This window comes from Acanthisitta chloris, unplaced genomic scaffold, assembly GCF_000695815.1.
Source record: "Acanthisitta chloris isolate BGI_N310 unplaced genomic scaffold, ASM69581v1 scaffold69, whole genome shotgun sequence".
In the NCBI taxonomy this organism is placed as follows: Eukaryota; Metazoa; Chordata; class Aves; order Passeriformes; family Acanthisittidae; genus Acanthisitta; species Acanthisitta chloris.
The window spans coordinates 197,945-217,596 of NW_008689704.1; the positions used below are offsets into that span (position 1 = coordinate 197,945).

Consider the following 19,652-nt stretch of genomic DNA (forward strand, 5'->3'; position numbering starts at 1 on the left):
ACTGGAGAAACATAAACAGAACTTATTAGCTGAAGACAGAAATTCAGCTTTAATAACAGTAAGTCATTTACACTGATAGCTTTATTTTCACCTGCTATCAGTATGTAAACAGATGCTAACAATTTTATCATTCACACTACATACATAATGAATCTCTGTGACTACACAGAAGACACAGATGATTATGAATCACAATTATATCCCTAATCTTTTCTTTCTGGTGAAAGCCTCTGCAAAAAAGAAAAATTTGCTGAAATCTTCATTACAATATACTTCACTCTAGCCAAATTAGAACCCAAAGAAAGCAAGATCCATAGAAGGAGCCCCACTTCATCTGTGTACACACAATCATGTACTTCTGTACAGCTTAAAGATTCCCTAATAAAATACCCATAAAAACCTCAGTGTGAGAATTTCTTTCTCATTACAAAGCAAATTACCTCATCATTCAGCGTTTGACAGAACAGCCCAGGAAAACAACAAACAGAACAAACCACAAAAGAACAGTTGCTTCTCAGCTATCTTGGAGCAAAGAGGTCTATTCCTCTCCCTTCGTTCCATTAGTACCTGAAGTTATTATTAACGATAAGAATTATTTAAGACAACTGCATTCACTGTGTACAGACATTATTTCAGTGGTTTGTGTTCATGGAAATGAAACAAAAAGATCATAACTATCCAAGAACAATGCTGGCTGTGACCTGCTCCTTCTCCTAAAACCACAGACTCACACTTAAGTTTATGTTAACTAAGATGATGTTTTCGGACTTGGCCATAAAAGGCCATAAAACTTTAATCTTTGAAACACTAGAAAATTCTGCCAATGTTTCCTTACTCCCAGCTCTAAGCAATTATATCAATTCCTAATTTTCCTGCAAACTTCTCAATAATGAAAAGATGATTACCATTGATTCTGCACATACCACATTACTATGCACAAGACAAAGCTTATGTCAACATCATTTCAATGCTGCTTTTTTTATTTATACTTCAGTTAATCAGGAGGCCAAGATCAGTTCTCATTTCTCTACAAGTCCCATAGGAACTCTCTGGGCAAAAACTGGTAAACAAGGGCCTATTTTATAAAATATTCAGTCCAAGGAACAAAGTTCCACAGGCTGTTTCTTAAACTGGTTTATATTGGACAAGTCTGCTCAAAGACTCAGGATGCCAGTTTAGGAGTTTCTTGTGGTAGCATAAAGAAGAAACCTTTCAAAGTAAATAAGAGCACTTGGCTCCTCAAACAGAACACAAATGGCAGCATTCCTAAAACCCCAGGCTAGAAGGTAGCGAAGATCTTGTCTATCTTAAATAAAAACACTTTAATTTTATTTTTTCTTTAAAATGCCAAGATTAGAGTTAGGTATTAACCTATATTAACCCAGCCCACTATTTTATCCCTTTTTCCTCAGGAAAAAAAGAAAGTTCATGACCTCAGAGGTTGGGGCGGGGGGTTTTCCCCATACTTGCAACAGGAAAATAATCCCCAAAATCCATACTCCCATTTTTAACAGAAGGCAAAGATCAAAACAGTTTCTAAAAGTCCCAGAACCCCTGAAAGCAAACCAAACCTTTCATCCTGGCAAAACCAATGCTTTGTTTCCACTGATGATGTCACCAGGATTTTGAAACTGCATTTGCAAAAACCTGCTGAGAGGCACTGAGTTTCCCGACAGTGCCTGACAGGTAAAAAACATCCTTTTAGAAGAATGCCAAAATGCCACTCAGAAATGAAAGAGTTGGACAATTTAGCTTCATTTGATCTGAATCGAAGCTGTGAGAGCTGTTACGAGTGAGGAAAAAGAAAATTATACCACAGAAATAATGAAACAGATAGGTGTACAGATATAACTTCACACCCAGTGTATGTTGGTTATGTATTTCATGATCTTCCCTCTCAATCCTAAGCCTTTTTAGACCTGCAGGTACTTCAACATAACCACGGCCTGAAGAGGAGGTAACTGATGGGAATAGATGTGAGATAATAGGACAGAATAAAGGCAAAGAGCCTTATAAATTTACCCAAGAATGTCAAGAATTGTCCTGTTTATTCCTCCATCTTGTGAATGCTTTCCAGGATATTTTCCTATACTTGTATAAAATTCATAGACCTCTCCTCAGATCCTCCAAAGTCACAGATCACATTTCTGGCTGGAATCCTATACTAGAAATCTGCAAAGGAGCCACTCCCTATATATTCCTGCAGGTGTTTTTCCAGCACCTTTTACAACAGAAATCATATCATTCTTAACTCCATTCTCATTTGTGATATTTTGGTTTAGAAATACTATGAAAACAGTACCAAGAGCAGAATTTGAAGCTTTTCCAAAAGTGAAATCTCTCTCACTTTTTGTGGTGGCAAACAATTAATTATAATCACTATTCATGCATTAATTAGAAAGCAACACAGAAGACATGATAGTCAAGCATATATCAAACAGAAAATGTTGCAAGAGTAATGGATTTGTAGCATACCATCCCTGGAGAACAATTAGATAAAAATCTCTTTAGATGAATAAAAACAAGAGAGAAAACAACCAAAATGCAGCTAGTACAAACAAAATGATGCTGTAAAACATGTTTTGCATATTATATTCAAATTAATTGTGACTGTTTCAAATAGCACAAAGCATTGATGAGCATGTTCTAACAACAATAAAAACAAGTAGTTGTTGGCACTATTTCAGCAGAAGCCTGGTAAGGTAGCCACTCCTAGAAATATTCTATTAGCTTTGGAACACACAATCAGATGCCTTAAACAATAATTACAGCTTTGTGTGCCCTGAATCTTTCAGAGAAGCTGCAACCACATTCCCTTTCTCTTTGATCAGGCAGTTTTTCCTCACTTCATCTGGATTTAATTAAGAGAGGGATGTATGAGCTGTCAGTTGTACCTGATTTTAACAAGCTTCAATCAGGAGATCTGATGGTTACTTCATCTAGATAAAGTTTTTTGGTAAAGTGTGGGGAAGGAAATGAGAAATGTGCCTCCCTATATTTCTAGGTTTCCTTTCAAGCTGCAATGTCAGAACTTCAATTTCTTGTTCTGAGAAATCTGAAAATCTCTTGTTTCAAGAGCCAAGATGTTCCAAATCAAGGAGGAAAAGGAATTATTTTATGTCACCTGAGGAAAAAAGCATAGAATAATTTTATTCAAATCGAGTTATGCTTATAGCACAAACAACTGCTGTAATGATGTGTTCACACATCCAAGCAGAGGAGAGAATGAAACACTACACTAAAAATGAGTCTATTTTGCACCTATATGATATTTTGAATACCAGTTGCCTCTGTCAAACCACACACCATATACAACTTGACTAAAATGGTCATGTCCTTTCCCTCCTCTTTCCACTTCATAAATGATTCCAATTTTTGGTATTAATAACTTACTGGGCAATTATTTCCTAGAAGTTCACCACCACATCCACACACAGAGCCTTGCCACAAACAACTGGGATTATAACAAGGAAAAGTCAGGAAAGTGAAGTAATCCCTCAAAATTCTATCATGGACAACAAACACTTGAGGATATTTCTTAAACAACTGTTCTGGTCAGAGAGAAAAGCAAAGAGAATAATCACAGGGCAAATCAGGATCTGAAATCAGCATTTCCTTTACTCACATACACCACTTTTTCTCAATTAAATCCTTCCCCTCGAAAAATACTTGTGTTCTTTTGAAGTTTTTTTTTTTCTTTCTGGGGAGTGGAGAAGGGTGGAGGGCAAAAAGCAGTTCCATCAACAGCAACACTTTTGCTACTGCAGTGTCTCATACCAGTTTGATTTTGATACCTAAAGCTGCAGTCCAGGGATTTATGGAGCGCATTCTCCCTCCAATTTCTGACTTTCAAACAAGCATCCAACAATTAGAGACTGGATCTCTAATGGATTATCACTCTAACAGTGCACAACTCCTTACAAAACTATCTTTCAGTGATCTGCACAACTTGGTTAAATATAAATTTAAGGATGAAAGCACAGTTTCCCTCAGGCAATTATTCACAATCAAGGAGCTGTTAGACTTCTGTGTGTAGATGTATAGAAGTAGAGTTCTGTTCATGAAATTTAGCCTTTAGAATCTTGTAAACGAGAAGACTTTTTTCTCAAATAATTTTTCATGTGCCTATGTAGATTAATGTCCAAATGTTTTCTCTCATTAGCTAGCCAACATGTGCTCTTTTTATACTTTTCTCCTTTTTTTGCATATGATCCTCTCTCAAGCTTTGTCAGCACCAGCTCTGAAGCACAATTTTAGGTGCAGCCTTCAAGGTGCAGAACAGAATGGAGCTCTCTCATGTGGCACATCCACATAATCTTAGGGGATTACACAAAAAAATCCAACACAAATCTCCAATCAAACATCTGCCCTTAAACATACCAAAGTCTGAACTATATAATTTACAGAACATGATGTTTAATAAATAAAAGTTCAAAAAATAGCGTATGTGAAGTTCTTGATTCCACAGAGCTACTTGATGCATTTCGTTTTGCCTCTCCATTTGTGGCATTTCCTAATTTCTTCCCTTATTCATACTATAATGGAATGTACAGATTATTTGTACACCCCTGGGCACAGGACTCATAGTACAGCCCAATATGAAAGAAATCAATATAATCTTATGTCCCCTCACATCAGAGTTTTCCTTCCTTAAAAGGAATGAAAATCTGAAGGTAGAAACTAACTGTCAAAGAAAACTGATCATCTGCTTTGTATAACAATATTTTCATATATAATGTTCCATAGTTGTTCTATTATCTTTATGAACTGTGCCTTAGTCCAACCAGTTAAATGCAAAGCATCATTTTCCAAAGGGATTTGTCATTTCTTTTACTGACATCAAATAGTTGTAAGAGAAATGAACATGATGCACTAAAGCATGGCACATTATTAGGTGCTTTTCAAGTTCAATCCAAGTAAAGATTATACCTATATAATCCTATAGTTATCACCTGGAACACAGAGAGCTTTTTCAGTTCACTTTAAGAAAGCTGATTCATAATATAGGGAAAAAAATAGTGAAAAGAAATAATGTATGATAAAAAAGGAAGTGGAAAGCTCTTTACAAAGCACGGTGTGTTGAGCCTGGCAGGAAGACAGATTTAATTCTTTCTGTATACATCTGAATGAAGGGGAAAACAAGAAGGGAAAAGAAGAGCCCTTTAAAGAGCAACACTAAGGTAACAAGAAGTGAGTGTCAACTGACTCTGAAAATCCAGATGAACTGGGGAAATGAACCATCTGGGAAAGAAAGGTCTTCAAAAAAGCTCTAATAGGGCATCACTGAGAGCATATAAGCACAAAGGTTTTAGTCACAGATTCAATAATTATATGAAAAAAAATAATTTAAAAAAATCAATGAGTTACCAACACTTTCCTCTCAACTTTTTTTGTCTCTATATACTTCTCATTTTACTTTTCCTCCCCTCCAGGCCCAGGCACCTGCATTTCTGTGAGACCCCCCCAAACTTCCATCCCTACTTTCAACTCCCTGTAAAACATTGTGCAGACTTCTTTGATGTATGGTATCTATGCAAACATAAAACCCTGCAATCAACACACTTACAATGCCATCTCTACACACAAAACAAAGAACATACCCTCAGCAAGATTCAAATTAATTAATTTTCCTTTATGGGGAACATATTGTCTATACTGCATTTCCAACTGTGTTTGCTTCTCGGGTTTATACCTCATAAAAAAAGAGCAGATAGTACACAATTCATCTTGCCAACAAACTACATCCTCGTGAATGCACATGTCCATTAGTGGTTTTTTTCCATTATAGCATCCCACACCTCTGCAAAGTTATTCTCACACTATTAAGTCTTGATTCCAGATCCAGGACCCTTTGGTATTTCTCTGCCTTGTGTTTTTGCATTATTTACTGGTATCTTTATCTGGTAATTTAACTGAATAACTGTTTGCCTTTTATTAGGGACTCTCACTCAAGTTAGTATATAAAAATGGACTTCCCCCCAGTCCCTGAAGAACCTGACTGATCCCCCACTCTACTAAACATATTGCTACTTCTCATCACGCTGTGTTTATCCCCTTAAGGCAGCTCTAGGCTGAGGCTGATCATGTCTCAGAGCAAATCAACAATTTTCACATAACTGGTCAAGCACTGAAACAATGATTTACTAATATCTCTCTGTTGGCTTGTATCATGTTTTGTTCATAAAAGAATGGCATATCTTATGATCAATTATGCAGGCCTGTGTAGAATTCCTTTCCCAAGAATGAACATAAAGATATTAAACCACAATATTATTAAAAAAGGGAATAAAGGAAGGTACCAAGAAAAAGCACAGCAAAGTACTAATAAAAAAACTCGTATTAGTATAAAAATTAAACGTCTGAAATCTTGCTGGATTAGACCTGACCAATTTAAAGTCTCCCAGATTCCATTTCACTGAGCAACACACTGACTGCATCAAATTAAACAATTAACACGAAATATCTGAACAGCATCTCTGGTACTTGATGATACGTAATAAAAACAGCCTAACAACTCTTTTGATGCTTAGTGCACCACAGAGGGAAATAGAGAAATCTCAGCATACCTTCAGGAAGATTTCATACTTGGTGTGATTAAAAAAACACACACACACACAGAATCACCCACATTTATTCCAGAAAGCTTCAGTATGCCTCATTAAAGCTGAGAAAGAGAAGGCAGGAAAACAAAGGAGAAGGCTTGAGATTTGCAAATCATCCTGTGTTGCTCTGGTTCAAGATAAACCTGTTACTCCATACACCCTACAAGAATCCCTTATGATCCCACACTGGCTTTTTTAATCTGCAGGTTTAACATAGAAGACAGACTGACAGTCTCTTCCATGTGTATTTCTCACATATGTCTTAGTATTTACTCAGAAGAAATAAAGCAGAGGGCATAAAAATGAGGCTGAAACTATGTTCAAACCTTCATTCCTCAACCCTCTTCTGTCAAAGAAACACTTTAAGTAAAATATACTTAATGTTCTACTGTCTCTCAGTAGGAAAACTGGACTTGACCAAGCAAGAAGATATCAAAGTTGTTTTTCCACAAGGTTAAACTCATCTTTAATTGGGAAGTCTCTAATTCTACAAGGGCTGCAGCTTAGTCACCACGGAGGCTCAAAGCACAGGAGTAAATAAAGGAAAATAGATTCCTTTTAAAGTATAAAAAGCTGCAGAGCAATTCTGGAATTAGGATTGTAGCAGGATCATGACAAACTGATTGATTTTTTCCCCAACTAATTCAGAAAGAAGATTGTTTGGGACAACAACTAGCAACATTGCCATTTACCATACTGTATAACAAAGCAAACACAACTGGTTTCAGTCATGACCATAAAAGAGATTCATTCTATTAGAACAGCAAAATAATTTGCAAAAGGCAATATATTTTTAGAAGTTAACTTTGTCCAAAGATTCACAGCATTCACCTGCTGCATATCACAGCAAACACAGCAGGATAATCTACTGCAAGTCTAGAATATTTACATGCAGCAGACACAGCATATTTAACCTTACATTACTTCAATTATGTCTATTGACCTTCATGACAAATATGCACTCACACAAGAAGTGACACCAGCCATGCAAATATTTCCAAGCAATTTTTGTGGGAGGATAATTATTTTTTTTTTCATTCCAGGTTGAAAAATTAGGTAAGCCAAAGGATTAGTAAATGACACAAGGCCATAGTGACATTTCTCAGTGGGAATCAAATTGAATAGCAACAGTTATATCATGACTGTCAGGGAACAACTGCATCTCCTAAAACCAAAAAAGTAAACAAACAGGTTAGAGCTTCTGGGATTGTGTGTGAGTGCTGCTCTGCTGCTCAGTACTGAGAACTTCAGGAGATGTTTCTGATGTTTTACCTTCTAACTGCAATAGGCCCTAGTCATATTTCTGCCCTGCTGATTATCTTATTTTTAAACTGGTACCTATAAAAAGGCAACTGCACACACAGATCATTTTACATGCTGGGGAGACACACTCTCTAAAGACTAAGCAAACAGCTTAAGTACATTTGAGCTCAACAACATCAAATAGTGGTTTTTTTCCCCATAGCTTAATAATGTCAATTGAATATTGGTACCTAAATATAGCCCAAATTGCTTCTAATCTGATTTTGAACTTGGCAGGGTCATTTCTTCAAAAGGATTCAAAATGCTGAGATGCCATGAGCTTAAACAATTAGCAATGCAGAAAGGGGAAAAGAAAACACTGTTTATTCACTGATGCCCTGAATTTTCTGAAAAAGCCTCTAGTTTGGGAAAGAAAAGCAGATTATATGTACAAACTAATTCTTCCTATCTTCTATCACAGTGCTTTCAGAACTGGGATTTTCTGCCAATGCTGATGAAATACGTCAGACCTTCAGATGTACTTCTGAGAATTACAAGCACGATCAGTTTAATCAAGTGTGTCTTGGTTGCTTTAGCACAGCCATTTAAATACGAGGCGAGTGTGCAGAGATAAAAGGTTTTTAAATGTAACCTCTCAGAAAATGATACACTGTCAATTTCCTTTTCAAAAGTGCTTTTTAGCAATGCTTTTCCTGCATTTGGGGCAACACAAAATAATGCAAATCTGGGGCACACAGACTTGGTGGCTGTCAAACTGAAACCTCAAATCTGATACTCAAATCACAAATTTAGCTGTCTTAGAGGTACAAAAACTTAGAACAGAGTGTCCTAGTTCCAAAATTTAACGTACAACAACCACATGGTACTTTTTTCTTCCTTTGCTCATCACGTCAATCAATTATGTAAATTTGAGGAAAATGCCTATGGAATAGGCAGTAGAAGGTGCAAGTTCTTCAGAGCTCTTTATTATCTCATTACCAATGAACTCAAATTGACACAGGTCTATAGTGGGGAAAAAATGATATGCTTGGGACTTAAAATTTATCTTCCATTCCAAAAAGGCCCTGGTAACAAGAACAATTTGGATACTCAGAATGCACTGGGATACCAGAAATCCAGAGAACTTGAATATTGAACAGCAGGATGAGTCGCTTACAGACAAAAGCAATTACAATTCTAGAGAAACATGAGCAGAGAAAATGCTAAAAATCCCACCTTAAGTAAAAATGAATATAAAGACATACAGCATCAGGGGCTTATATTTACTGCTGAAAACCTTTTCCATTTCAACATAAAACTCCTTAACATAAAGACTCAACAGAAAATAAATTGTCCTTCTTCAGGAGGCAGCACAAAATCTGTTTCTTCCACTTATTATTTTCATTTAGAAAAAGAGAGGTTTTCTTCGATGTTGCTAATGGAAAGCGCAATTAATGACAAGTCTATTTTTGAACAAATAATTTCTCATGCTTAAATGCAAACAACTAGAAAGATTATATATTCCTGCACAATCAACACAAATAGGAGAAGTCTCCTCCTACTGCTGGATGCTCAGCATCACGTGTTGATATTAGGCAAATCCTAAAGTTTCAAAAGGTTCCTCACTGTTTCATGGGTGACTGCAAAGCAGAGCATAGAATGGCCTCAGCTGACCCTCTTAAGAACTGAGCAAATCAAAGTTCAAAATTGTTGAGTGAAGCTGAAAGTATTCCATTTTTCCTCACTAGAGAGAAAAAGGATTTGAAAGTTCCATTGTTCAGCCTTTCCTCCTTTACAACCAGCATCAATAATATTAACTTAGTGTTATTTGTTCACTATATTAGCAAGAAAGACTAACTAATGGTGGAAAACATTAAAACAAATCTTGACTAAGCATTTATTCATGTTTTAATTTCTTCTGAGGCACGACTTGGAGAGAACAGTTGACCTTTTGATCTTTTAAACTGGAATAAATCACTCTTGTTGCATTTCCTTCCACTGGTACACTCAGCCACCTAAACCAAGACCTTTTCCCTGGTGCAAGCACAGCCTAAGCTTTCTGCAGAGTGCTTCTTAGAGTTGGGTTTGAACTGTAAGCAGGAGGATTAACTTTCAACAAATGTTCAGCATTAAGCGTAAGAAAACACCCTGATGACTTGTAGAATGTAACTGCAATTTAAAACCTAACAAATCAAAGCCATGCTCCATCTAGGAGCAGCAAGGTAGACTTTTCTCCCTACACACTATTTCAGAAAAGTATTTTTACCTAGATAAATAACCATTATTTTCCCAAAATACCTGCTCTAGTCAAGAGCTGCACTTGCCAACGAAAGCGTTTTCAAATGTCATTTTTGTAGATAGTAAGAACAAAAACTTTATATAAATATCGCAAGAAAAGGCAAATGTATAAAGCTGTTTAAGGATTATACATGACCTGGAGTTTGAAAACTGATTGAATGGTTCTCTTTTCCCATTCCTCTACATTTAAAAACACATTGAAGTATATTCAGGCAAAAGATACTTCAAATGTAGGGACATAGACAAAAGCTCCTAGAAATCTTCCCCCTTTGGGCTTCTTTGTGAGAAGCCTCAAAACATGAGCAAGTTCACATATAGCTGCACATTTACATGCAGAAATGAAGACGCCAGTTTCAGCATTTCAAGTTGTCTGAAAAACAAAAACAGGCTTTGCTAAAAATGACATCTCAAAACACTTTAAGTGAATTATTTTTCCATAACAAGCCAGGAGGAAATCCCAAGTGTTAACAGATGACAAGAGTGTTAATGCCATTAACATTCTTTCAGCACTCCATGTCAGTGTGTAATTGATGTCCTGCTGCTCAGTCACTCTGAGAGGAAAAGATGTTCCCAGCCTTTTCCAGCTGCTGAGATCCTGACTCAGAGTCCTCTGGTTCCTACCCCAGTGGCCTGCTCTGAGATCCTGCAGTACACTGCTTGCTACAAGAGAATTAGCTGCTGATGTTTAATGCACATTAAATATCCAACGTTCTCACTGTGTCAACGTCACACACACACATAAAGCTGACTTGTCCCCAGATCGTTTCTGCACAACTGAAGTACATCAAGCAAGGAAATAAACCCCCTCACACTCACTTGTGAAGCAGTAATCATTATTAGATAGAACTAGGAGCATAAATACGCATCAAGTGAGAATCTATGCCTTTCAGGAAGGAGCTTTTTTACTTCATAAAAAGGGTTCTGTTCTAATGAATGGTGTTCCTTACTGAAAATTAAAATTAGTTCACAAATTGCTGCTGTTCCATTTAATGATAAGATGAATGCACAGTGCTTTGAAATTTTTTTATCTGCAGTAATTTCTGCTCTTTCATTCATCGTTCCCTTAATTTTGCAATTCTTTCAAAAATAAGCTTTTAACTCTTCCCATATATGCAATCAGTCAGAAAACCCACGTGGCAGCATTGATTGCTCTGGCAGGCAAAAGATTTTAATAAAATTAGGCATGTTAATGTCTCTTATTAGGGTAAATGATACAGCTGAAAACCAGAAAAGCCATATAAAAATCTTCATTTAAGGATATACTAGTACAAGTAGGACACATTATATAATTAAATTAATGTAAGATTGTTTATAAAATATGTATCAGTCCACAGTCATTCTCTCCAGGCAGCAGGATAACAAACACCATGAACCCAATGACCAAACATGTGTCCTCCTGCCCCTTTTCCCTTCTCCTTGGAACAACATTCAAAGCTCCTGTCTACTTTCCAGAGGAATAAACTTTTGTCATTGAGTGTGTGTGTGTGGATGTTGGAAGGAGGAAAGAAATGGTATTTATTATTTATGTATTTATAGTTCTACGTCAAGATTAATTAATAGTTAACTCTGTACAGCTTTCCATTTATTCCCTCTGAAATTGCTTTTCATTCTGTTGTCTTTAATCTTTCTTAATAACATTTAAATTTAAACCTCATTAATCTGAATATCTTCCTCAATCCCCAACTACACACTCATGTTTTAACATGACTGAAAAGAAACCAACGTATACACCTACGGCAAGTAAATATAAAATTCAGAGTTTTGCACTTTAAAAAAAAAATCTTCAATTAGAGGCACAAACACTGCAATGAAACAAGGAGTGAAAGGCAGATTTGGCATAGTCTGTAATTACTTTTCTAAACTGTTGAATCAGACTCCCCAGTGCCGCATGAAGCAGGGCTAATTATAAAAGAAACCTCTCACATTTAAAGTTGAATTATTTACAAATTGATCTTCAAGTAAAGTACAACTCCAACCGTGGATCAGATCATGAAAAAGTTTTCTCAGGAATCCTCACATAAGTTATTTAATAGAGCAAGAAATTCACAGAAAGAATTATTTTCATCTCTCTTGTTGCTTAACTATACTACATTCGACTTTCCATTCTAGCAGAGGTGCAACCTTCATTTTGAAATCAGCTATTTCTGGTGGCCAATTATACAGTTCAGCTTCAGGATCCAAATGACTTTAGGGTGCTGTGAGCATTCCTACAGCTCAGGCAATTAGAGACAGCCCAATATAAGGCACACAAACTAAAATCCTTGCATGATAGCAAGACAGCAAGTATAAAAATCACTTCAGCACCCCACAGAAATCTTTCCATAAAGCTAATCTCAAAAAATCCACAGTGACCACTACAAACAACACAGACACACCTTGCAAGATGCAGAACTCTGTCCCAGCAAGTAGTGAGTATGGAAAAAATCTTGAATTCTTTACTAATGGAACACAAATTCCACTGCAATGGTGGTGGGAACCGAGTTAGATTTTTGATGTAGAAGAAAAAAACAATATTGTAGGTTTTACTTGTCTTGTCTAGGAAGCTACAAAATTACTCATACGTTGAAATAGTGTTATTAGCCAAAATCAGTACTACAAGTGCGTATTAAAAAGTACAAGATTGTGGGGAAAAAGTCCTGAAGAAGTGAATCCACTTTGTCATTGCAGATAAATCTAAGTAACCTGATCACAGTATGAAAGTTTCAACGTGGAAGACAAACAAGTCCCAGAAAACTTCAACAGTTTTCCTACATAGCAGAATTTATGCCAGTTGTATTTTTAAAGTCAAGATTGCATAATGTCCCAAAACACATGCTTGTGGTTGACAGGAGCTGGCAGTGGCAGGATGTGCTCAGACCACTCTACTTCACTGGAGATGAACTCTGACGATCATAACCATTAGTTATTAATTGCTTACTGAAGATGGCAACCAACCTATAGCTACATCATCCGAATTCTTTTGTTATGTTCATAGAATGACAGAATAGTTCAGGTTGGAAAGGACCTTAAAGACTATCTGGTTCCAACCCCTGCCATGGGCAGGGACACCTTCCACTAGGAACCTTATGATCATAAGTGGCTCAGACAGACACCCTTAGCCAGGAGGTCACACTGACACAGTTCAGACCAATTCACATGGTGCCCTCATGGTTCTAACCAAATCTGCTGTCAAACTATTATATTTCGCTGCCTATAGTCTTGCTTTGAATATGAAATATTCAGATAAGATAACCCATTTTCCTCAGTTTGCAACCAATTAAAAATGTATTAAAATGACCTTTTGACACGTATCAGCTTAGCAGACTGCAGTCCAAACTCCATGAATTTAATTCTAACAGCTTGAACTCAAACTTTTTGAATCAATGGGCTGCATTTATCTGAACATATTACTTCTGCAATATACTCCAACTTTTTAAACAGCGTGTGGAGTAGCAACATACTACTCTTCCTGTCTTCATTTTTAACTCCTCAAGTAGCTGTAAGTTATTTTTAAGCATCCAGGAGTTACACCAAGTAGTGTGCACTGAGATGAATAAGTGGATGTGCTAAATAAAAATCTGATTAAGTGAAATAAAAAATTATTCTACTTAGAAACCGGCCAAGCAAAAATCCTATAGGAAAACATAGCTAGAATTTCTCTGAATCATTTTCTCACTCACAGTACCAAACTCTTACTTCTTTAAACAAGTTATAAAAACTAATTTATTTCACAGCATTTGCTTCAATATTATGAATATTAATTTTATCACAATGAATTAATACTAGAAATAGTATATTTATTGTCGCTGATCTCCTACCTTAGTGTGGTACCAGCAATATTTTTTTCACATTCGCTGAGCAAAGTCTCACTCACAATTCCTGGTGAAGAGCTTTGTTTATTGCAGGAACAGGAAGGAGAAGCTATGCTTTGAGGTAGAGTATAATTCCTGCATCCTAAAACTCTCTACTGAGACACATCTCCAATTTTCTGCAATGCTTAAGCAGTTTGAGAGAGGTTCAGCCTGAAATTCAACTTTCTAATCTCAGGATGTGCATCAACAACAAATCTTCCCCCAGCTGACAGAAACAAAGGAAATACACACTCAAGTCTGAGACAGCATTTTTACACTTTTAACAATTATTCCTCAATCTAATAAAAATATGAGTGGAGAAAACTTTAAAACATTCAATGATAAGCAGAAACAAATGTGGTCACCTGATAGAACAGGAGATGACTTTCTAGAAAAGAAAATCACCACTTATCAGGTCATCTATTAATTATGCAAACATAAATCCTTAGGTAGACTCAGTTCATTTCTTAAAGGCTTATCTCTTGTGTCAAGCCACCAAACTCGCTGGTATGATTAAAGCTGTCAGGCACCCATAGTTCCAGGTGCCCATTTTAATTATCAGCACTTGGTAATCTACCTGTGACATCAACATACATGCACTGAGCTGAGGCTGCCTAGGGATCTTGCAACAATCTCCAAAAGTTTCATAGGATCCTCCTATTTTTGCCAATAAAAGCATTAATACACTAACTTTTTTGCACTGTCAATTTTTCTTCTTTAAGAAATTCAGATGATAAACTGCAGAGAATTTAAATATTACCTACTTGGCTCTTTTTTTCTCCCCAAATGACCAGAGTGATGCCAATCATTTTTATAAGTAAATACATATGTAACGAAGTGACACATGGCAAAGCATTTACTCAACACAACTGAAAAATTATTTCTAGAACCTGTAATCCAGAGCTGTCAGGTCTAACAAGAAAACACGTGGTACAGGTGCATTTCAGAACGTTAGTTTCATTTCTCAATGGAAGTGGTGACAAGGCAAAGGGCAATTACAAGGCAATATTATAAGATTTCTGATGGGAATGGATCTCAAGGAAATAATAAGCTTCTTTTTTTTTAAATAGCAGAACTGATAAACATGCTTACCAGCAGCAAGTCTCTTAGCCTTGCCAGTAAGACAAGATGGAAGAGAATATGTGAGGAATAAGAAACAATTTTCCACTTAGGCAGGAGTCGTCTCCCTTAAGCTACTTTTCTGCAGTCTTGTCAGAAACTTAAAAATAAATCCATACAGAGAAGATATTCATTATCTTCTTGTGAAATTCTGTCACCAAACCCATTCAGATGGTAAATCCCACTAAAACTGACTTTCCAAACACAGAGCAGTTGGGAGAACCTCTTCCTTACATTCACCTACTCAATGTGATGAGCAGCTGCAAATGGCTCCAGACATCAATCCCTTCTTTGGGGGTTTTTTTCCTTCCTTAGAAAAACCCACAAACACATGACTTCTATCTGGTTGCAGCAAGAAAGAAGAAATGTCACATGAACTCTCTGAGCTTCTATGAATACACAAAATGCTTTGGACTTGGCCATATATCACACTCCAAATGCTTCCATTGATATACACAGAAATCTGCTTTGTGCAAAATAAAAACCTGTATGTTTCTTCTAAGAAAAAGAAGGGCTTTTGCTCAGCCGTGTCACAGTTTTGTCAGTTCTTTATATCTACAGCAAACTTTACTTGTTATTTTATATTTTAAGCAAAACTAAAGCTAGATATATTAAAATTTTGGAGCGAAAACGAGGCAGACATCATATGGTATTCTCCACAAATGTGACTTAGTACTGGTTAAGGAATTTGCAGTCTCTATTCTCTACAGAAATAAAAGGGAAAGACACTTCCGAGTACAAAAAGAGTATTTCTCTAAAACGGTCTATTAAAAAAATTAAATTAATACAATTAACAAAATTCTCCTTCAAAAAAACCCACCACATGTGAAGCTAAAATAATAAATATATCAACTTTACTGCTGATAATGATTCAACAACTATTATTAAAACCCATTGCTTAAGGCAAAAAAAAAACCCCATAAAAATCCCCATATCTTTATGACTGGCCACCATAACTACTTCCTTCAAAAAACCCGTCTGGTCATGCCCTTGGAAGTCTGACTATAGATACTTCAAAGTCTACTGTTAGATGTTCTCATCATGTTCTGTGATGCTTTTTTCTCTGCTCTGAAACAAAAGCTTGAAAAAGAGAGACTTAAAACCTATTTTCAAGTGCTGTAAATACTTCACCAGATGATCAGAATGTTCAGATCATCAACAAGGACACACAAAAAGGATATGCTCATTTTTTCTACGAACTTATCGTTCTCATCTTGTGTTTTAGGGAAATTCTCAATGTCATTTTCAAGGCGCTGGATCTGCTGGTTCATGGAGTCAAGGTTGCTCTTCAGAGTCTGAGCTGAAACTAAGAGAAAAATGACAATAAGTAAAAAGCTTCCAGATTCCAGAAAGGGTATCAGAAAGGGAAAAAACAAATGTCAGGATAAATAGTGTTAAAGAGAATGATTCCATTAAGTAGACTCCCATTTTTCTGAATTACTGCTCATATAAATCCTACCCGTCATAAAAAAATAAGTGAAAATATCTACTGCAATATACCAGATCATCATGTTTAACACTGACATGTCACCACTTAATTCTATCATTAGTTCAAATTACTCAATTCCTATTTAAATTTATGGCAAAAATTCTAATATTTCATTCTTTTAAATCTAGTTCTGAGATTAAGAACTAACTAGAGTTCAAAGAGATTTTACCTTACTAATGGCATGTGCTTGGTTAAATGAACGATCTTGTTATTAACACATATATCTGTTACGAGAATGATTTAATGAATAGACATGGAGAAGAAAAAAAAATCAAATATTTTTCTTCCACTGAAATTAAATTGATTTCTAGAACCCAGAGCTGTGAAACCTTGTGTTAATAGCAAAGGTAAGTCTGAATAATAAAAGCTCCTGACAATCACAAGGCAGTACAGCACAGAAAACCCCCAAAGAGGCTACTCTACAGCAACCCAGCTCACCGTGTGACAAGCTACTCAAATGTAAACCATTATTGCTGCAATTTGTATTAAACAACCACTAATTGAGACATCACTTGAGAAATCATGACAGCACAATGCTGAAGGTGAAGCAATACAATACCATGAAGAAATTCCACAAGTAGGTGAAAAGTGACAGAGTCTCTGCAGAGAACAGAGTGACAGAGTCTCTGCAGGTCAGATTGGAATGTTAAAATAAACCAAATGCCTAATATTGAGTTTTGTGCCATCATCCATGAAGTTCACTTATCATTCTCAGTTTTACCATAAAAAGCAATTTAACGAACACATCCACTTAAAGATGCATTTTAGAACCAAAGCCTCTTCCATTCTTTGTTTCCTCTTGCCCAGTTCACTAATCTGTGCTTTCAAGAACAAGCAGAGAATCCCAACACACCTTTTCCCAAGAGCAAAATAACATCTGCACCATTTCATTTCCTTCCTCTAAATCGAATGCTTCAAGTATCCTTTGTTTCAGAGCAAATTTATACTCTACAAACTACTCAATCTTTAGTGATAGCACATATAATCGGGTCAATTCTTACAGAGACAGTGTCACAAACAACTTGTGATGTGTGGCACCAGAGGTTAGAACATCCAGCACGTTCTCTGCTCCTCAATAATGGCCCAGTCAATGCTCTGCATCGACTGCAGGCTCTGCCCTCCAGAGCCAGTGCTCAGGGGCTATGTCCAGCTAGCTCAGAGATTCTCAGCACATACTGCACTTTCTAAGGGGTTTCTGTTGTTGATAATCTTTTGATGGTAAGTGATTTGCCCAAAAAGTTCCATCGAGTATTTTCTAAAGAACCGTTTATTTTTCTATTTTCTTGTCATTTCAAAAAAATCGCACGGTGACTATGTGAGATTAAACAGTAAAAGGAATTTGAGTCAAGATGGCTAGAGAAACAGCATATAGGAAATAAAAATGTGGTAAATAAGGAAGCTGTTCCCAGAACAAAATCAATTCTCTGTTCTTTGCAAGTAACGACTCGTATCAGCCATAACCCTGATTTCACGAGCACGTTCAAATACATAAGGCACCAATACAACTCTCTTTATCACAGCCATTATCTTCATTTTATTTTCAATTTCAGCTGTTTTATACTGGGTACCCAAGGAACTACTAATCATCTAATCTTGAAATTATAGTGAACCAGTTTTTTAAGCTTAGTTCACCAGGGGTGTGGGTGGGAATCTCTACTGACCACAGCATCCTTGGAGCTCTTAACTTCTCATTTGAGAGTCAACCTTGAAATCAGTAGTCTGAACGATAAACACTATCAAAGCTTTTAGGTTATGGTTGCATTAGTTTAATCATTTGATATTATGGTCAGACAGGAACACATATTTTTGCCTGAACTGGAAAACTGGAATTACTAATATTTTTATAGGCTGTTATGCAGTTGGACAGGGAGACAGAGCTGAAGGAAAATGCTAGAATGGAAAAATAAATGAGGAGGATGCAAATGGTCATTTTGTTCACAAAGAGAATAGCAGCTGGTAAGCAAATGGGCAACAAAACATCGAGTTTAACTGTTTTCAGCAATATGAACATATTTAAATGCATGACCACTTAGAAAGAGCAGAAGTTTATTTTTGTCTGAAATTTAAAAGTGAAAGAAATTCAGTGAGCAATGACAAATCAGAAGTCTTAGCCTTTGTGATTAAAATGGATTTTTACAGTTTTCAGTAACTCTGTTCTATAAAACTAAGTTCAGAAAACACTAGATGAGGTGCATATTGCCTTTGAAAGTATGAAGGAAATCTATCCAAGCAAGCTGCATCCTTAAGCTGTGCTCCCTGTAACTAACTTCTATATTCACACTCAGTTATCAAAAAACATTGTAGAATATGCAACTTTGTTCACTTTTTTTCTTTTTTCTTTTTTTTTTGCCTAGCCCAGGAAATGTACAAGTCTCTCTTCAAACAATTTATGAAGTTGTTGTTCTGCCAGACAAACTTAAAAAGATGACAGAATAGGAAACATATATATAGACTATAATAAAATATCTGCATTTCCTCCCATAAACCCTTTTATTAGAGATTTACTACTTCAGTAATGTGAAGGGGAGGCAGCATGAATACCTTTTACTTTCAGGGGAAATCATGCAAATTTCTTAAAAGTCTTGCAAGGTTTTAATTTATGAAAGCATAAATTCTGCTAGCAGCACAAAGCTACTTCTTGGAAACCACTACAAAATGCACACACAAAACAGCCTGTCCCACTTTACTCCTCCAAGCTGGGGCTCACAAGAGAAAGGCTTGTTCACCTCCAATTTGCCCATCACTCCACATGGAAATTAGTCATCATGGCAGGACTAGGCTCAAAATGTACATGAAATGTAGCATTTGGTCTTCAGTGGCACACAACCATGTGCAAGGACTGGTCCTAAGAAAACCTCTCTGCAGCAACCAGTATGATATTCTTCCATTTAATGTTGCAGCAGGAGAGAACAATCAACTAAGCCAATACACAAATACCTAATTTCAAGGTAGGAACAATGAGGCAAATACTCAAAAGGAGAAAACAGAAGAAGAATACCCAACAGAAACAGCCAGGAAAAAAATTAATCCATAACCCCTAGGCACTCTAGGATGAGCAGATCAAAATAAAAA

General features: G+C 36.3%; 1 protein-coding gene across 1 annotated transcript in view; it reads right to left on the minus strand.

Annotated features, from left to right (window-relative positions):
• DIAPH2 (diaphanous-related formin 2) overlaps positions 1–19,652 on the minus strand; it is a gene marked incomplete at both ends in the record, with an annotated part of 145,840 nt that overhangs the window by 34,751 nt on the left and 91,437 nt on the right. The window contains one exon of the mRNA XM_009081519.1: positions 16,273–16,397. Coding sequence (XP_009079767.1) covers positions 16,273–16,397 — 125 coding nt within the window. The remainder of the gene's footprint in view (positions 1–16,272; positions 16,398–19,652) is intronic.